This window comes from Panicum hallii, chromosome 8 (assembly GCF_002211085.1).
Source record: "Panicum hallii strain FIL2 chromosome 8, PHallii_v3.1, whole genome shotgun sequence".
Lineage (NCBI taxonomy): Eukaryota > Viridiplantae > Streptophyta > Magnoliopsida > Poales > Poaceae > Panicum > Panicum hallii.
Genome location: NC_038049.1, coordinates 41,439,634 through 41,460,546, shown reverse-complemented (window position 1 = coordinate 41,460,546; position 20,913 = coordinate 41,439,634). Strand labels below are relative to the sequence as shown.

The 20,913-nt window shown below is 45.5% G+C and overlaps 2 protein-coding genes across 2 annotated transcripts; one reads left to right on the top strand and one right to left on the bottom strand.

Moving 5' to 3' along the window:
* Nucleotides 1-1,027: 1,027 nt before the first annotated feature.
* Nucleotides 1,028-7,302, bottom strand: LOC112902751 (disease resistance protein RPP13-like). Its single transcript, XM_025971916.1, has 3 exons — nucleotides 6,617-7,302; nucleotides 4,987-5,430; nucleotides 1,028-2,344 (listed from the first exon to the last, which is right to left on the bottom strand). Exons 1-3 carry the CDS (start codon nucleotides 7,027-7,029, stop codon nucleotides 1,270-1,272), a joined length of 1,932 nt encoding a protein of 643 aa, XP_025827701.1. The 5' UTR covers nucleotides 7,030-7,302; the 3' UTR covers nucleotides 1,028-1,269.
* Nucleotides 7,303-8,437: 1,135 nt separating this feature from the next.
* Nucleotides 8,438-11,252, top strand: LOC112872326. Its single transcript, XM_025935429.1, has one exon. The coding sequence runs from the start codon at nucleotides 8,438-8,440 to the stop codon at nucleotides 10,772-10,774; it is 2,337 nt and encodes a 778-aa protein (XP_025791214.1). The 3' UTR covers nucleotides 10,775-11,252.
* The last annotated feature ends 9,661 nt before the right edge of the window (nucleotides 11,253-20,913 follow it).

The window sequence follows — 20,913 nt, the reverse complement described above, 5'->3', positions numbered from 1 at the left end:
CGGTTCCATGACAGTTTTCATATATACTCATTGCACCAAGAATGATCATCTCATCGCTGCAGCGTCCTCAATAGCAGCCTGCCAATCCATACTGCAGGATGGAATATCTCTCCTTGCCTCCTGTGCATTTCTGCTGGTTGCGTGTATCTGCCATCTCATGTCAGATGATATATACCCATCATTGCTGTATTACAACTCCACGAATGTAAGACTGTCACATAGTGTATTGATTCCTCTATGTGATGGGGCATTTGCATTGTTTGCAAGTTTATTTACAATTTATGTCTGTTGAAAGTTCTGATGTGGAGTTCAGGTGTTTCTTCCAATTCGTATGGAAGTTCTACTGTTCCACACAGGACAGACTCAAGTGTTGTATTGTTTGTGTTTGTGTTTGTGTTTGTGTTCTTTCACCATATCTTGAGGATTTGCATGTAAGACTTTGCCGTGATGTAATAATGCAAGAATTGAGTTGTTTTCTGTGTCTCTTGTGCTACTACAATATGTATGCATTTGGGCTTGTCACGGCAAATCAGTTGTTATTTTTAACTGCAATTAAGCCAATGGATCAGGCATGTGAACAGTGGCACTACAAAAATCTGTGCAGCAAAAACATCTAATAATAAATTCATTACAAATGGATAATGTCTCATCCAACTCTCCAAGCAGTCAAGCATCACGACCAAGCAGCACCAACTGAACCAAAACAAAAGGCACCTCTTTTGTCTGCTGGGTCTCTCAAACACAACCTGAAAGCCAGTTGTCAGATGAAGATTGACACAATTTAAACCTGAAACGTAGGTAGTAATAATTGCAGGATTGAAGCATAATTCAAAACAGCCAAAGTTTAAATGCAGGCAGTGTTACACAGACATGTTATCCTCATTTATCAACAGACAATAATTCAAAACCGACAACAATGCTGTTGGTATTTGCACATGATCAACAGGCACTTCAAAATTAAAAATTTCATACACGTGTCAACCCATTATTATACAAAGAAGATAACTGGTGTTTAAGCAAAACAACAGATAAAAAAAGCAATCAATAATAGACATCTGCGATACTCGCACATTGGTTTTTGCTAACACCAACTAAAGGGTACTGAGCCTGATAAACCATTTCTATCTATTCTCATAACATATGGAAATAATTACAAAGCTCTACACTGTTGCATTTAAAGAGGACAGCCAATAATAAAATTCAACTCAAATATCTTCATCCTTTGCTGCCTGAGAGTAGTACCACAGATTACTTTGTGATGTTCTTTATCTAAAACTTGGATAGAGTAGAATGAATAGCTTTGAAACTCCCCAATGCTGTTAAAGACCGGACATGTGATAACTTCATCCTCTCTATTGTTTCCTTCTCCTGTCTATCACTCTTTTGGACAGATAGTCGACGCACCTTGTAGGTTGGAAATGGTGTATGCCAATGGCCACCATCCACTGTGATGAAATTCTCATCGCTTGACTTGACGACAATGTACTCGAGGACCATGTCATGAACCTGGCAGCTCTTCACCTTGCCATTGCTGCTGCTGTTGACTGCCCGGATTAGGTTCCTGCTAATGAGTTCATTGAAGCAATCCTCAGCAATCTCCTCAACCATCTTCCCATGCTTTTCAGCGATGAACCCTTCGGCAATCCATCTTCTAATCAGACGCTTCCTGCTGATCAAACAACCCTTGGGAAACATGCTCAGATACAATAGGCAAGTCTTAAGTTCAGCAGGCAATTGGTAATAGCAGTGGTGCACAATGTGTGAGACTCCTTCTGTTGAGAGATTTTTCTTCAACTCTTCACCTAAATCATTGCTCACTTGGTCCAAGAAGTTCTCCAACTTCTTACTGATATCATTGCCCTCTTGGGGGCTATTCTTCTCCAACTCTTCAACTACTAAAGCCTTGTCCAAACGCTCACTGAAATCCTTGCCTTCTTGATCCTTACTCTTCTTCAACTCACCACCTACATCCTTGTCCTCTTGAGTCAAATGGTGGTCTTCTACACGGATTTTGTTTGACTCTGATCTCAATTTACTAGCCACAAGCCCAGCTACTAAAATTATGGCCAAAGGCAAACCTCCACATTTCTTCAGAAGAGCTCTTGCCCCATTAGTGGGAACAGTAGGAGCGCTTGAGATGATTTGGCGGAACAGCTTGTAGGAGTTATCATCATGGAGTGGCTTGAGCTCATAGACACGGCCTTGTTGACGGCGGCAGGCTTCAGCTACAGATTTGAACCTAGTAGTCACCATTATGCTACTACCCTTCTTGCTTTTTGGAAAAGAATCCCTAATGCTTTCCCATGCTGATACAGACCATATATCATCTATCAAGATATGATACCTGTTACAAGCATTATGCAAAACTTAGTCAGTATTCCAATGGGGACAATATACCTCAAGATCCTTTACAAAAATTACATATTTATAATAATGTAATATGTACTCCCATAGATGATGTCCTTTGTTTTGCAGTGGCTTTTTAAATGCACTTGTTTATTTCTCATTTTTTTATGTGGTTGTTAGTTGGAGGTATCTTTATTAACAGTAACAGCAAAACCGCATTAAATTAAATTTTGTAGGAGACTAGAACTTCTTTAATGTGGTCAAAGTATTATTTAAGACCCATGTTCATATAGATAGTGTACGTTCTTGAGAAAATAGAAAAATATCCGACCTCTGTGACCTCACATAGCCAAATTCTTATAATGATTTCAGCTCAACAGCTGATCACAAATAAATAGGAAAAAGAGAACATAGATAAAAGGAAGTAAAGCATTGTCTATTATTGCTTCTTCATCTATTCTGATGAAAATATCCAAAGTCAACACCAATGCTTTGCTCCCAAAACAGATAGCCTTCCTTGTGTCCTCGCGCTGCAACAGTGCAATATCACAGCAAATATTTTCGTCTACGGTAGCATCTAAATTAACTTCAGTGATGTCTGCAAGTAGAAATGCAATGACAAGGACACCGCCACCACCATCTGATAGAATTGAGATCGAGTTTTCGCTCCAAGTTACCAAAAGTTGTGAGGAATGTTAGCATCACAATGATGCCTCCAAGAAGTTTATGGTGACAAAAACATCACTACCATCAGCACCAACATGAAGTCGGTGCCTAGTACTCTCCGCACCTACCATACAACCACACCTCATCATGGTCACATTGAAGGACAATGAATGCGGCTGGCTTCACTAGAATTCAAACAGTGCATCTGGCTACAACAAGCACCTCCTAGCATGCATGTGGCCTTCACAAAGGAACTTGTTTGCTGCATGATGCTAACCAACCCTGTAGTGAGCACCACACACCACTGCGCCGAACCAGAACCCACCATAGAACCACACATGTTGCATGGATCTGGTGGAGATGGCCATGCCTAGTGACAATCCCACGATAGTGCTGCCACCGGGACTGTCTAGATCTTGCCAAGGGACGCACAAATTCACCCCCTACCACACCAATCTCAATGATACAAGCCATCGAACCTGTTAAAATCTTGTTGGCCCATCGTTTGGCCATAGGCAGTAGTCAGCGCATGTCCACCGTCCTAGGAGGACAGCCCGTCGCATGCAGGCCCTACCTTGGTGTGGTACCGTGAACCTCAATAATGGTCACCACGCTTAGCCTGGCATCCAGGACACAGATCGACTGTGGCTAGAGGATGGGGCCACCAGTAGCATCGAACCATGCAAATCTGGCCACCATGGACAGTGAGGGAAAGCCACCATGGACATGAGTGAATAGATCCGATTGTGGGTATAGAAGATCCAGCCACCACCACAACGGATGCAAGGGCACCACCGCCGTAGGTAACTAAGGCGCATAGACTGCAATCTCGAACATCACGTGAAGCAAGAGGATGGGAAAGGGCAAGGGGAAAGGGACGCCCTTCCGTATGCTTCTGGCAGCAGGCTCCAGTGAGATGTGAGGAGCAGGCTGGGGATCGGTGGCACCAGGCGGCTCGAGTCCGCCCGAGGCGCCCGAGACTAGCTTGGATGGCAAGCCAACTAACCTCTAGTACAGATAAAGAAAGGTTACCAGAAGACTACAATCAACTAATAAACTAGTAATCAGTTCCACAACAAGATGTTGTGTCTAGAGAGGAAAAAAGAAGTTTGCTCAAGCGGATGGTAGCTCCTTTTGTGCTACGATCATCTTGACTAGGTGCAAGGTCAATTATCCATGTAACCATGATGGTGATGCGTTGAGGCAGTCATTGACGGAGAATGCTGATGCAGAGGACATAATTGTGACTACCATGATGGACGAGATGTGGCTATGACCAGCACTGCTCCAAGTGGAGATCCTCCGAGGTGATGTTCTCGTGGACATGTGCTGAAGGTCGATGGATTGTGCAGGAGAGGGTTGCAGCAGGCAGCGGAAGATTAGAGTTCGCGGCCTAGGATCACGACCTAAAACTCATGGATGCCATATGGGAGAATATAATTGGTTGAATTGTTGATGTATTGCTTGAGCCCAATAAGCTGTTTATATAAGTGTACATGTCTTGGAAGGAAAGTAGTCTCTCCTAGAGATAAGCAAGGTTATCGTGAGATTACAATCAATCCCAAACTTACCATATCAGTGGATGCCTAATAATATACCCCAACAAATTTTGACAAATATTCTCTAGCCAACTACTACCTCCCTCCCAAAAAGAGTACAATTTTGTGGTTAGCACATACGCACTAATTTGTCTTAATTTGATGGCATGCATGTTTTATCGGTCTAAGTTAACAAAATTATTTCTGTGATTCATTTTTCTCATGTGCATTAAGTTGTTTTTAGCCAAATAAACTAGTGTTTTCGAAGGTTGGTTAAATAAAACAAAATAGATTAAGGTTCTATATGAAAAAAAATGCTAGCATTGCATTCTTTATGGAACAGAGGTAGTAGATACTGAAAAGCATCTTAGCACAACAGTGCACCACAACCATGCTCTATCCGGAATGATACAATGCTCGGGGTCCAGTACAGTACCTCTTCTCTTCTAGCTGACAGGCGAGCTGGTTTTTGAGCGCTTCGAGTCCCATTTCCTCAATTCCTTCGATGTCATTCTTGGAAGCACCAGCCTGCTGGTCGTGAAACTGCTTGATAAGGCTTCTCAGAACCATCTGGAGATGGAACTTCTGCGATGCTAGAACGGATGCCCTGCAATCAAACTCGTCTCCAAATGCGCGGTACAAGGCCATGGCAAGGGTGGTCTTGCCGAGGCCACCAAACCCGACAATGGCGAGGAATTTTGGCTGATCATTGGTACTCTGTTCCTTTACCTCCAAGAACCATGGCATGAGCTCCACCTTGGCGCCCTCGATGCCCACTGGCGCCACAGTGCCGATGAGCTGAGGATGAGGCGCTGGGCGGTCAATGGGGCTATTTTCTCCCTCTGAAGCGCTATCTCGTGCCAGGTTCTCAACTCCATACCTTTCAGGGTAAAATATTTTGGACAATAAAATTAATTGGACCGCAAAATGAATCCAAATTTTCAAAATGACCACTTGAATTTTAGACATTCTTTTTCGAAAGGCATGATTTTACTGGAAACTGCATCTGCTCCATCATGCATCACAATTATGTATACTAGTCCATCAACCCATGTTCAGATGTTCCCACATGAGCTAATAGTTTTGGGAGATATTAATAGAAAATAATAACATAGATCGTACTTATAGCTAATAGCCAAAATTGTTTATCTTGTGCCCTCATTGTTAAATGTTACCGCAATACACATATAGATACATACTTAATTATATACAATTACGATAGCTTTAATTAGTCATTAGTCTACGCACTTTTCATATACATCCTTAGTATTTTCAAGTCTCATCGCATCTCCATACCCGTTTGATATGTGTTTAGTTGAACAATTAGTTTGAGCTATGAGTTTAATATGGATATTGATAGGCTCATCACTTCCTCCATACATATATACATGATCTACAAGGTGACACCCATCATGCAGATATAGCTTAACTAAGTATATGAACAATAATAGAAATAAGCAATTTAGATTCATATATTGGTATACTTTGAGGTACCTTTTTAATCATGACACCTTAACTTATTATTTTCTATATGATAACTATAAAAATAGGTAATTTAGAATCATGTTTTTTGTGCATTTTTTTGTAGGTTTTTTATAATGATCGATACATGTAGGAAATTTTGATTTGGATGTTCAATAATGAAAAGTATGGGCAATTAGATGTAAATTTAGAGGGATATTTAAGTTACTTTTACAATTGAGAACGTGGGTAATTAAGATGAAGACTAGGGGGTTATTTTAGGTTACTCTTTAAATGACAGATCTGGGCAGTTTAGATATATATTTAGGGGATTCCATTAAAATACTTTTGTAACAATAGTTGTGAGTGATTTTTCTGAAAACATAATAGAAAGTGGCTACAATGATTAGAACTACCGGATCGATGGTAAGAGGTTTCTTATTTTATGAGAATTTATCTTTTTTCTAGCGCGTCTTGTAAGGATTAACATGTAGGCTCCAATTAGTAGTACTAAAATAACAATAAAAATAATATATAAAAAATTAACACATTAAATAGTGTCCTATTACACGAAATTTTAGAAGCTGAATTTTTTTCCTTGGTACCTAGTGCGCCGCTCGCTGACGTGCTGCGCTCGAGCCTTGAGGTTGCCGATCTCGGTGGCGATGCAGTGTCGTGCGTACAGCGTAGTGAGGAGATACCAAGCCCGCCTGAGGGAGGCCAGCTTGCCGGTCCCCCGGGGCTCGCGGCTGAGGCGGTAGCCGGCGTTGTCCATGCAGTCCTCGATGTCGTAGGCGACCTCCCGCACCTGCTTCATCCAGTCCTGCCGCTGCTCGTCGTGCTTGGCCTCCTGCTTGAGCCTGTTGAGGAAGGCCTGCATGCTGGCCAGCTCGTCGTTGATGTACTGGATGTCGTCGCTGACGCCTCCGATCAGGGTGTACTCCTGAGCCAGGAGGCTCCCGAGCTTGCTCACCAGCGATTTCACGGCATCGTTGGAGGCGCCAACGACGAGGTCCATCGTCGCCTCGACCCAGTGGTGTTGGCCGTGGAGATGAGATACAAGCCGGTGGGTTAGGTTTTTGGTTGCTACATGGACGCAAAGCTAATGTGCTTCACTTCTGCTGATCTCTTCCCCTGGTACTAGTAGTTTTGCCGGCCTGTTTGTGGAAGCTTGGATCTCAGGATACGGATACAATTGAGGACGGCGTGGCTTTCTTGCAAAGAAAGAGAAGAATGCAATCCGATGCAGGAATGGAATAAAGACCTGCCTTGTGGTTGTACTCCAGTTTACTTTCCTCGCAACTATATATTTGGTGATGTACTCTGGCATGATGGTATTGGAATAAAGTGCCTTGTTGATGTACTTCTTAATTTCCTCGCAACTCTTTGGTGATGCACTTTCTCATGGCAGTGGAATTCCTTGCTTTGGGAAAGGACTTACACTTGTGAGCGGGTTTTGGACTTTTGGCATTGGCTCTGGCACATCGAATATCCCCATGCAGATAGCTTTACCGACCGTTTGAACTTTTTACATGCGACGCTTTGGAGACAAGGATCGAACCGATGGATGAGCTAGCACAACAAATCATCAGGCAAAAGCAGCATCAGCAGCATACAGAAGAAAGCAAGAGAAACGTCTTGGATATTTGTCCAGTGGGAAGATCAAGGGTACATTATGTTTTCCACTCTCTAAAAATGCTGGTCTTATCATGCATGTGTCATCCAATACGATAAATTTCTTGGTTAGTTGGAGGGGAGAGCATCATTCAACTAGCTGTTTAGTGATGATGGCCTCGCCTTGTGACCATTTCTCGTACAATGTTCCCTAGTACTAATCAAATGGTAGGGGAGAACTTTGCTTGGGTTTCCTGCACTGCAGATAAAGGAAGATGGCGCGGCTTTGTGGCAAAGGAAAAGAAGGGATGCATGCAGCAGGGGGCGAGCGAGGGAATAAAGTTCTACCTTGTGATGCCGATACGCAACCGGCCCGCCCCTGGTTGCGTGCGTGAGGGTTTTGGCATCCCGTCAACCTGCTAGCTAGCAGCGAGTTCGTATCGCGAGACTTTTTGCCGGTCGTCGCATTGGCTACCTTTGCATGCATGCTGCCCTGGAGACAAAGTTCATACACGTGCTCATGAGCCCCAGAAAGATTGAACCCCAGCTGCGCAAGTAACAATACTCATACTGCTGTTTCCGATCCTCTCTATCTCCCAATCCTTCATCAGCACAGACAAGTAAGCAAGCTTCACAAGACCACTGCTCCATTCATGCATATACATGTGTTCTGGAGGCATTAATCCGTTCTCTATCATCATACGTTCTTCTTGCATGAGACTGATGAATGCCGATCAATATATTAGTTAGTTACCCGGTTTGATCGATCTTTATTTAATTATTATTCCGTGCAGGTAGGGGGGCACGCATGCATGGCTTCCGAGGAGGAGCAGGGAATGGGAGAGGCAGACACGGTCGCGCCTGCTGCTCCCGAGCGACAGCACGATGTAGATTCCACTGTGGACGAGAGGAGGAAGAAGAAGCTGATCGAGGAAGCTATAGGTTCTCTAGGGGCCGGCCGCGCGAGGTGCTCTGAGATGATGGAAGCTGCTCGTCCGGGCCGCGGCACGGGCGACCTTGAGCTTCGCTGCTTGGACTTCCTAGAGACGGAGCTCAGATACATCGTCGCGGGTTTGACGGCACTGAGCCCGCAGCATGTCGACGAGGAGATGACGGGATGGCTGCAATATTTAACTGACAATGCCAATTTTCTCCCCCGTGTCATCAACCAAGCTGATCACCAACGTGACAACACCCTGCTGCGAAGAGCCTCGCGGTTCTTCCGCTGCATTAGCCATCGATATCCATATAAGCTGCTGGGTGCAGCGAGATTTTTTTATCGTCTGGCTGAACATCCCTGCAGGTATAGGCATCTTCTTCAAGCTACCTCTCGCCATGGGCTGCCACCGCAAGCGGCCGAGGAGGGAGGTGGCCTCCTCCCTATGGGCACAACTTATGACTTTCCATATGAGATCGACCTACCAGATTTGTCCATGATCATGTTTCCTTATGGGCACAAGTTTGAGACGGATCGACTTGTCAAAAAATGGTGGTATGAAGCAGGTTTCCTTCTACCTGATGACCCCTTTAGCCGTCTAGTCAGCCGGAATGTCATCACCCATGCAGCACCAAATTCCAGACGACGCACTAATTGGCCGGATGAAGCCGAGACCTGGCAGTGGAATGTCAATCCCATTCAGTACCAGTTCCTTGCCTCCAAATCAGCAGAGATGGGTTTTGTCTTCACCAGCGCCACGCTCAACTTATTAGCGGCAGGATCATCAACAGGCCACGGCAACGAAGCTGGTCAGATAGCACGGAGGCTTGCCCTCCACCAGGATGCTCCAAACATCCCATCTTTGCTTCGAGAAATTGATCTGTCCCAGACACGTTCGCTAGCAGTGTCTGGTGCAGTCAGCATTCGGGTCCCCTTGGACAAGTTTGTTAATCTGGTGGTGTTGGATGTCGAAGGTTGGGTGAATTTTGGGGATGAGGACCTACTGCGGGTATGCAGAAGCAAAATGTTTTTTCTGGAGTATCTGAGCGTTAGGAACACTCGAGTCAGCAAGCTCCCGCCAGAGATCAACGAGCTGTGTAGACTGGAGGTATTGGACGCAAGTAAAACACAGGTAACTGAGATCCCGTTTGGGGTGTTCGTGGCAACAAGATTGGACAGACTGGACCTAAGAGGCACTCCGATAAGGCAGCTGACAGTGCCCAAGCAAATTCTGGAGCTGCAGAGCAGTTTGCATGAGCTTCTCCTTGGCGGTGAAACAGCAACAAGACTGCCACATGACATACTGCGTTTCTCGAGCCTACACACACTAGCCACTGTTGATTTAAGCCAACAGCCTGCAAGCTTCGTCAAGGCTCTCGGTGATCTACGCTATCTGGGGGTGCTTGCAATAACATGGTCCTTCCACCAGTCCTCCGACAGAAACTACTGTGAAGCATTACTATCATCCATCAAAAGGTGGAACTGGCTCAAGTCTCTGACCATTCACTGTGGACTCGGCTGCTCCATGGAGTTCCTGGGCTCCCTTTCTGATCCGCCTAGGTACCTTGAGAAATTCAAGGTGACACTGGGAAGATTCGTAGGTGTTCCCCAATGGTTCCATGGGCTCAGGCGTCTATCTTTCGTGCAAATTATTGTCTGCAAACAAGGGGCTCGTGATCTGGAGATACTCAGAGACTTACCTAAACTGAAATGCCTAATACTAGGCTTGGACTTCATTCCCAGAGAAGCTATAGTGATTGGAAATGAAGGGTTCCATGAGCTCCAGAGGTTCTCCATCGACTGCCCAGTGCCATGGCTCACCTTTGAATCAAGAGCGATGCCGAAGCTCACATATCTTCAACTGGAGTTCCATGCTTGCCCAACGAGCCCAATTAGTGTTCCTTCGGGTATCAAAAACTTAAGCAGCCTTACAGAGGTTGCCTTGTGGTATAATGTGAGGTATGCCAACAGCTCCAGTGTCAAGATGACCGTGGAGGCGGTGAGAGAAGAAGTTGCTAACCGTCGCAACATGACCCAGATGATCAGCCTTTTCATCAATGGCATTGAACAAGATGATGCTCAGGAAGTTGATAAGGAGACAGAGAGTACAACCGGAGCTCCAAGCGGACCCGATGCTGGAGCTGAAGGTAAAGCAGTTGTCGAGAAGACTACAGCAGTGGTTGATATTGAGATTACTGAAGCAGAAAGTTGAGCCAAAGCGACTGCAGCACTGGTTGATATTGAGATCACAAGACAAGGTAATATATAACCACTACTCTGCTTGAAACTCGCCTACAGTTAACAGCAGTTTCTTGACAGTATTCATACATCCTCATTGCTCAAGGAATGATCATCTCCTCTCTAGAGCAGCCTCCTGTGTGTTGCAGTTGGTTGCTATATTACAACTCTGATCCTCCCATTCTTCTATGACTGTCACCTAGTTATCTTTTGGTTCCTCCGTGTAACTATAGCATTTGCACTGTTGTTTGCAGTTTCATTTACATTGGTGTTTGTTAAAAGTTCCAGTGTGGGAATAAAGAATGTCTTCCAATTCCTATGGAAGTCGTGCTGTTCCACGCAGGAAAAATGCAAATGCAGTATTGCTTGTGTTTAGGTGTTCTTTCACTGTATCTTGTGGATTTGCATGTAAGACTTCATCATGATGCGATAATGCAAGAATTTGAGTTATATTTTTAGTGCCTCTTGAGCACCTACAACATGTAAGCATTTGGGCTTATCATGCCAAATCAGTTGTTACTCTTAGACACAATAGCACATCATATTATGTGATTCTTGTATGTTCAAATAAACAAAAAACACAGGTTTTTATGATCAATGCGTACACTAAACCTACAAATAGAAAACACATCTTTTGTGATGAGTGTATAAATTTACCGAGCATTCAACATATTATAACATAACTGTGGAAAGAAACAGAGGATATAGATCATCAAATTAGAAAGGAATACAACACCGAACAAGAAAGATAACAAAATGAATTTATGATTGCAATCTAAGGATATTTCCTTTGCCATGGGTATAAAGTTCTCAAGCATCTACAAAGATTCCTGTACAACTGAAATATCGAACAGTTACACAAAGATCCCAAGAAACTTCAATAACTATAGATTCAGAAGCAAGTTTGTCAAAAAGTACACCACCATGATATCGAGCCATATATAGGTCATTTCATCTCAATCATTACACGGACAGTTTTCTAGGGAAATATACGTAGACCTTTTTTTGGGGAATACACATAGGCATTTTGTACATTTAGCAGGAACATGAGCAGGTAATCTAAGAAATAGACATGTGTTAAGAAAATATTGTGTACAAATAAGAATGCCTGTGAAGTCATAGAAAAATGCACCATGCCATGAGGCCAAGTTAGTTCTAGCTCAATGCACAGGATCTTTTCTATAGAATTCAATATAAGTTAAGATAACCCATGTTGAAGAGAAAGAAAATGCGTAAAAATAGGAAAATCTGTAACTAGGAGTAAGAACATATGTTGCCATGAGCAGGAGAGATGTCAATGGCATTAACTTGTCCCTATGTAACATAGTCTTGATCAGGGTTAGCTTCTTTGTATACCATAGCTAGGCAGGTGACATTGAATATCAGGGAAATGCATAAAAGGCAGTATAAAACACTAACATATTTATGATAGTCACTTAGATCAATTATCACCTTAGCAGATTTATTCAAGCAAGCCTGTAATGAAATGGGACCAATCAGAGGATTTTGACAGTGACTTAATCGCCTTGTCATCTCCAGATTCCTTATCCGGCTCTTTCAGCAGGCATGCAACGTTTTCTTTTTATTGGCAAAGAACACGCATGTAATGTTACAGCGAGCTAAACCAACCTCCGAGTGTCAGATGCCAATGGTGGCGTCCTCGCCGGCAGTGATGATGATCCTGTCCAGCGGCCCCCCCACTTACAGCGCGAACTCCCCTGTCTCTGCGGACACCAACAAATCACCACATGCCGCAAAATCCACCACGCATCCAGGAAAAATTCCCCAAGGAATCGAGCAGGGGAACACGGGACTCACGGTCGTCGCCTCGTCGGGGACGCCGGCATCGCGCCTGACCTGGGTGTGGGCGCGAGGTCCATGAAGTTACCCGTGGTCACCACCTTGAGCGGTGTCCCCCGTGGCGGACTCGAGGGACCTCGCCAGCGCGTCGAAGCGGAAGAGCTCACCGCCGGCCCGCGCCTCCAGGAGCATGAAGGCCTGGTCGCCTAGCCCGCGATGAGGCGCGCCCAGCAGCAGGACCAGCCGACGCAGTTGTGTTCGTGCGTCCCGAGGCGATGGCCCTTGTCGGCGTACCAGACGGGGGGGGGGGGCGTGGTCGCCGCCGCCGTGGGTTGTTGCGTAGGAACGCTAGCGGGCGCCGTGGTACTTCATCAGGACGCACCTCGTGGTGGCGGCCGGCAGCGGATGGTGCGGGGTGGTGGGCGGCGGCGGCGGCGGAGGTGGGGGGAGTGGAGGGGAAGGATCTGAAAGTTTCTGGGCCGTGTGCGGCTGTTGGAAGCGAGATTGTTTGGCCTGGCCCCGGCCGTTCTTGGGCTTGCATTAAGATTTCGTAGCCCGTTAGTAGCCAGTTTTTGCGAGTTCCAAGTTGGGCCTAACCTGTTGTAGGAGGCTTGTGGAGGGCGGATAATAGCAGACCAGTTGGCCCTCATGGGCCGAAATGAGCCGAAAGGGCCCATTTATACAATCATCTACTTTGCCATTTATTTTTATAAATATTTTAAATACCATATTATTATAAAAAATATAGTCAAACATGTAATCATGCCTAAGTCTAGAAACTCATCTCACGGGTTTTATGCTTCACTAGCAAATATGCTCGTGCCATTGCTACTAAAAGCTATATAAATATATTAATTAGTATATAAAAATACATATATTATAGACCGTCAATATTTTTATAATAATATATTACGTGTCGGTCGAGAACTTCGTCTTTTTCTATTTTACTCGACATGCATTAATTCTAAATAGTTTTGATCCCTTAACTCAACGTAGGACTACAATTGACGGACCAAGGAACCATTACTTATTTTAATAATATTCACTAGGCAAATATGTTCGTACGTTGCTACAGACAAATTTCATATAAGTATCGGATATGTATAGTTTCATTGCGTTAATTTGTAGGGATCTACGTGAACGAGTCGTGGACGGAGGACTGGTCCGATTTGCATACGGGATGGACTAAGGCACACCTATCAATGACACAAGATGGATCAAATTAAAAATTTAGATGAAAACAACGTGCTTTAAAAATAGGTATAGATTTGTGAGTTTTTCTACTGACAAAACTGGGATTACTCTATAGTTGGTATTAACAATGATATTTAGGAAGTCTTCATAAGCCAAAGCTTGTGTGCAGTTAAGCTTTTGCTATCCGTGTGCAAACGTATTTAAAACTTTTTTTTTAGATTTTAGTCACATAGAATAAAACGTACATAAGTGCTCAAAATTGTTCACATTTCGATTAGGCTTCATACATGATATGCTTTGAGGAAGAGCAGCCTAACTGTTGTATGTTTCTCAAAATGAAACTCCGGAAATCACACAACAGACATTACAAACAAGTTCTCGCAGACCTTGCGCCTCTTAGCTTCACCCTTCATATTCCGCAACAACCCATCAAGCTCTTAGCTTCACCCTTCATTTCCCAAGTACCGTAGATTTTTCATTACGTTTGTAGGCATATATAGAAGAAACCAAACACAAGGCTTGAATTTGTGGTTTGGATTTTCCTGATCAACCCCAATAAAAAAAGAAAAAGAAAATAGTGGATGCACAACCTAACAACATATGGCCTCGTATCCCATAGATGCTACATGCTAGGTATGCAGTTTATCCTGTAGCAAAAATGAAACCCAGAAAGTACAATCTGCAAAGTAAACAAGTACCCTTGGACCAGGGGCGGGCCCACCTTGAATCAAGGATATTCAGTTGAATACCCATTATTCTTGATAAAAAATTTTGTATATGTAGTATTTCTAAAGTATATAAAGAAAAAAATAAAAAACGAACAAGAAAATGATAATGGGCTCGAAAATAGCCTAATTTTCTCTCCCCACCGAACGGCCCATGTTCCCCTCCCCTCCCCCTCGCGGCCCACGAGCCCCCACCGGCCACCCCACTCGCAATCCGTTGCCCCATCCCGTACCCCACCTCCGGCCCAACTCCCACACACGGGTGACACTGCACACGCACATCTCCCCCAGGCCGGCAACCCTAGGTGGCGGCGGCAGCGGCAGCGGCGGCCGTGGGCAGCGGGGCAGCAGCACTGCGAGCAGAGCGGCAGCGGCGGCGGCGGTAGGCGGCAGTGGGCAGCAGCGGCGGCAAGGGGCAAGGGCAACCGAGCCCTTAATCTTGATTGGTTTGTGAAAATTTCATCCATATTTTATGAAAATTATCATTGCAATTTACGAAATTAATGATAAATTTGCAACAATGTAGTCTATGATGCTAGTTAAAACAAATAAGATAGTTCGGTATGATACTGTGTATAAACTTCTCAAGTTGATGCTAGTTCTTCCTGATGCAACTGCTGGTATTGAGAGGATCTTTTCTGCAATAAATACTATAAAAAACAAGCTAAGAAGCAAGATGGGGCAGAAATTTTTGAATAATTGTTTGGTCACATTCATCAAAAGGGAATTCTTCTTGCAAGCGAATGATGAGGATATCATCAAGTATTTTCAAGCCACGAAGGATCGTAAAGTTATCTTATAATTTGTAAGTATTCTTATCAATATCATTTGTTGTTTTAGAATTTATCCTCTATTTATTTTAGATGTTTTCACTATGATATGTTGATCATTTAGTATTCTGTTATCTATATGTTAGTATTCTATGTTGAACAAATTCAAGTTATAAACAATATATATTGTGGACACTCCATTATGTGCTATTAATATATAGTATGGGGCAGGGGTTGAGCTGTTAAAATAAATTTTACACCATTTGAAATTTCGAATACCCACCTTGCAAATGTTGGGTCCACCCCTGCCTTGGACCGTCTTTGTACATGGGACAACGCTGATAGCTTCTTGCCCACCTTGAGCTTGTGAACATCAAGGGCCTCCTGAGAAATCGATGATAATGCTTAGGGACTGAGAGTGACAATAGTTTTTTTTTCAATTAATAGGATTGACAATAGAATTTTCAGCATTCCTAAGGAGTAAGGGAACCAACCAATGAGCCTTACGTTAAGGAGACATTTCGAAAAAAAATAGCATCCTTCTTTTATGTCATAAATTGACAACATTATTTAAACTTGTTGCGCGTATGTGTTCCCAAACAACAGCAGTTCCTAAGAGTTGGTTTAAATCTATCGGTGCACACTTAAAATAGCATTTGTTTTTCCGTGAACTTAACTATGCTGGCGTTGCTATCTCAGAATTAATAACACCGTTTCTTAAAGAATTTTTTTGGAAACGGATGAATTTTGTGGAACGGATAGAGAAATGAGAAGCCACTTTGTTACGCCCAACATTGGCCCCGGCCCAACTTGGCTGCAACCGCACACGGCCCGCGCGGCGCGGTGGACTCCAAGACGGAGTCGGAAGCCTCCGTTCCCGACTCCGACTCGCTCCCCCAATCCAACTCCGACTCCGACTCGCTCCCCCAATCTGCCGCCGCCCTTAGGTCCAGGCCACCCCGCCGCCGCTTAGCCGAGCCATCGAGAGGCAGGTTTGCGAGATCCCGCCTGAGTCCGCGTCAAGCTTCAGGATTTCCCGGCGGTAGGTAAACCGCCGATGGCAGGCGGGGACGGCTCGCAAAAGCGGTGCACCGCCGAAGGTGTGGCGGCGACCACTGGACCGCAGGTTTCGCTGGCGAGGTGCTCCACCAAGAGGAAGGCGAGGAAGGAGGCGGCAAGGAGCAAAGTCAACAGTATTTGATAATAGCAAGGAGCAGTGATGGGACACCAAGCTTGAACCACCATGGACACAATTGCTCGTAACTTTGATTTAAATAGTGAAAGCTATTCTACTTGAATGCAGATGGTGTGTACTAGTATTTTTTTATACTTTTGTTAGGGCAGCTATAGCGTGATTGATTATTACATATATACAGCAAAGAACTGAAGAACAACTTCCTCATGTTTGAAGTTTAGATGTGAGCATAACATCTGTGACTACATGCAGTCAAAAAACTTTTAAAAAATCATAGGAATGCTCATAATTTTCAAAAGCGCATAGAGACTGTATGCTCCTATATGTTTAGGATTGTTAGGTATTTATTGATAGTTAATAAATCTTTATTGTTCTTTATTTTCATTGGATATACATATTATGCATAGCCTTTTGCAAATGTTGCGTCTGCCATTAGCTGAGAGTAGTGCTCGTTATATATATTCTGTTTTATACAAAGTGCTCTGATTGAAGAAGTACAATGGGATGACCTTGTCTATACCTAAAATGTTTAATAAACTGAAGCTGCCCAAGTTATAAGTATTTAGAGTGATACTCATGTAAGGTGGATCCAGGAAACTGCACAAAGGTTTGATCCTTTTCATATGGTGATTCCTAAACACGGTGAAAAACTTGCAGTACCGGATTACCGATTCCCAAAGGAGAGGATAGGAGTAGGGGGTCATACCATTGGTTTCCTTGCGGTGAGAGGACAGGTCATTGACATTGCCATCCCGGGCACGCCTGCCCCAGACCTGATTGACCATTCTTGAGGGCCTCGTTATGCTCGTAGACAGCTAATGCGGCTGGTAGCTCGGACTAGAAAATGGAAGCAAAAGAAGCAAAAGAATAGGAGATTAGCAGGCGCAAAAGACCAAATCGAAGTCCAAACTATCAGTAGAACACCAAACAAACTCCGAATCAATTTTCCATACAAGATCCTCGTCGAGGCGTGGCTGAATCATCCAACTTCCGAACGCTGCCACCGCCGCTCCTCTTCCTCCATGGGAAGCCTTCATATCGAACAGCTTCTCGAGGGGGATGCATGGATCAACTTTCGGGTTTCCAGGCGACTTGTTCCGGAATTTGCGGGGGTAGTCGGCGGCGGCGGCGGTGGATCGGGCTTTATATATACCTCTGTCCCATATCCCAGCTGTCCAATCCGGCTCGCCCTAGATCGGTCGGACGACGGTGTGCGAGACTAGGGCCATCCGTCCGTGGCCGCCGCATCTGGTCCCCATGTCAGCTATAGAGAACCCATCGACGCAAGCAGACCGGCAGATCAGCGGCCATAGACAGGAGAGGTCGGAGGCCACCTCGTCAGGGGCGCAAGTCATAGACCCTCGGCTTAGGCGGGTATGCCGCTGCCCGGTGCATCAGCTGGATGGATCTACGGAAGGGGACCCATAGGTTAGGTTAGCGGCCATCGGCAGGAGGGATCGCCGGGGCCGCATGTCAGCGACCCATGGTTGGGGTGGGTAGACCGCCGCCTGGTGCATCCACCAGATGGATCTGCGGGCTGAAGGGGACCCGTGGGTCAATGCCCATCGGCAAGAGGGGTTAGAGACCAACTAGCCGGTACTGCATGTCAGTGACCTATGGCTGAGGCGAGAAGGCTAACCCTTGGTGCATCCGCCGAATAGATCCGAGAGCGGAAGGGGACCCGCAGGTCAGCGGCCATCGGCAGGAGGGATCCGGGGCCGCATGTTAGTGACCCGTGGTTGGGGCGAGTAGGCCGCCGCCTGGTGCATCCACCAGATGGATCTGCGTGCTGAAGGGGACCCGCAGGTCAATGGCCATCGGCAAGAGGGGTTGGAGACCAACTCGCTGGTGCCGCATGTCAGTGACCTATGGCTGAGTCGAGTAGGCTGATCCCTGGTGCATCCGCCGAATAGATCTAAGAGCGGAAGGGGACTCGCAGGTCAGCGGCCATCAGCAGGAGGGATTGCCGGGGCCGCATGTCAGCGACCCGTGGTTGGGGCGAGTAGGCCACCGCCTGGTGCATCCACCAGATGGATCTGCGGGCTGAAGGGGACCCGCAGGTCAGTGGCCATCGGCAAGAGGGGTTGGAGACCAACTCGCCGGTGCCGCATGTAAGTGACCTATGGCTGAGGCGAGTAGGCTGACCCCTGGTGCATCCGCTGAATAGATCTGAGAGCGGAAGGGGACCCGTAGGTCAGCGGCCATCGGCAGGAGGTGTTGGAGGCCAACTCGCCGGTGCCACATGTGAGCGACCCACGGCTAAGGCAGGTAGGCTGCCACCTGGTGCATCCGCTGTATGGATCAGCAGACATCGGTAGGAGCGGTCGAAGGCCACCTCTCCAAGGCGGCATGTCAGCGACCATCGGGTAGGCCACCGCCTGGTGCATCTGCATGACGGCCAGCCTGCATGGCATGGAGCCATGCAGATTTAAAAACTTGAAGAAATATTAGCTTAAAAATTAACTCCAGGCTCCGGCCATGGAACAGAACTTGTAATTCTGAAACTGGTATTCTTTTTCTAGGCAAACTGTCTACTATACGAACAATTGCGTGAGCCAAAACCTACTGTGTTTGGGATCACATGATAATTTCTTCTGAAAGAAAAATGATATATGTCAGTTAATTTCTCTTATTCCTTTCTTACACTGTGATTGCCCAAATCGGCATAACCAACTTTGATGAAAAGTGAGTGAGCTGTTCGGTCATCAGCATCCCTCATCCGCACACGGAATGTCTTAGGCCTGGATGTCGATCCAATACCCTCCGTAACGTAAGAAGCCTACACACAAGGGGACACGGTACGCATGGACCCTACACTCGCTTCATGCGGCTCCGGTGCACAGAACTAGCTCAGACCCCTCCTGTTTAGGCCTCGTTCGGTTGCTCAGGAACGGTTCCTGAACCGTTCCAGGCCTGGATCCAGTGAAACCGGATGATACACTCATTCCGGCCTGTTTCCTGGTCATTCCTGGACAGAATCAATTTCAAGTAGTAAAAAATCATGTTTAGCTGATTATGGACAGAATCAACTTAACTTTGTTGCTCCAACTTAACTTTGTCGCTTGATAGCACGGAAGAGCCCCCGCTACCTCATCCGCACCGTGCCTAGTATCTGTTGTTTCAGGTTCTGGTTGTCGTAGAACCAACAATTATCATGAGCATCCCGGGCACGCCATCTCCTCCTATCAGCCATCACAGATCCTGCCCCGTCCAGCCAACGACCAAGGAAAAATAAAGTCATTTTCAAATTGACTAAGTTTCAATGGGAAAAACATAATGGAACCGTTCTAAGACCATGAAGTCCGTCAATCCTTTCACCATGCATCCTCATCTATCCCTTTTCACCGTAACGAACAGCAAACGCCCACAGGCACCCGAACTGAAGAGACCAAAGGAAAAGAGAAATGGAAGAGAGGGGAATCCTAAGAAAAAAGAAGAGAAGAATGGAGGAAAGAAAATGATTGGAAGGAAGAAAGAAGAGAGTAAAATGCATGTACAGTTTCTAACCCTGTTTGTGGAGTATTATGTGCGTCCATGAACTTTGGAGCAGAAGATAACAAGGACCAATAATCTTTGTCAAAATGTGTCATCCAGGTTCAAAGTAACGGAGATACCCTTGTGATTTTAGCTCGTCGATGCCGCTGGCTTGCCATGTTAGCAACTATTATAGAGGTATTCTGGGGACGATGAACCATGACGACATATCTGACAAGTTTAATGACTCAAATCTACATTTTCAGAGTTTATGAACCTGAATGATACTAATTACATGACAAGCTTATTAACCGTTTAAGGACCACCCATAAATGTTGCTAATAAAGAAACAAAAACTACAAGCTACCCTAGAACACGCAAACAAGACCAGTAAGCTACGACTGAAACTGAAAGCCAAATAGTTTGGCTAGGAGTTACCTACGTTGACTCGTTGCCATTGTGAATACACCAGAATTGAAAAAAAAAATATAAGAGGAGACGGCGCGAGCGGGGAGTTCCTCCGTCACCATCCTCATCTACGAATTGGAAAGCGTGCAAGGAAACTCATCGTAAAAGTCCTGAGCCCACACCGCCGCGCTCTACCCCTTTCCTCACCGCCACGAGCGTGTGGGCCCGGAATGTCCTGGAGCGAAACCGGCCCCACATTTCATACAGGCCGGACGCTGTTCGGCGACCGAGCCTTATCTCCACATCACCATCCATGCGCCGACGCGTCACCTCCATATCCCCTCGTCGCTGCCTCCACCGTCCTAAGCAGCAGAAAAATCCCCCGAATCACCCTTCCACGGATAAATATTTACAACAAGCATCTCCGCGTGGACTGGAAAAGAAAGAAGATTCAGCAGCCAAACGCCACGCGAGGGCTGAACCGGAATAGTGTAAGTTTGCAGGGACCAACCCGTGACACGCGCGTCGAGACCCATTACATTATTAA

Coding starts and splice junctions, on each gene's coding strand:
- LOC112902751 (XM_025971916.1), bottom strand. CDS start 7,029: ATGGACCTCGTCGTTGGCGCCTCCAACGATGCCGTGAAATCGCTGGTG. Junction 5,431..6,616: donor GTCAGCGAGCGGCGCACTAG/GTACCAAGGAAA, acceptor TTACCCTGAAAG/GTATGGAGTTGAGAACCTGG. Junction 2,345..4,986: donor TGTCAGCTAGAAGAGAAGAG/GTACTGTACTGG, acceptor TGCTTGTAACAG/GTATCATATCTTGATAGATG.
- LOC112872326 (XM_025935429.1), top strand. CDS start 8,438: ATGGCTTCCGAGGAGGAGCAGGGAATGGGAGAGGCAGACACGGTCGCG.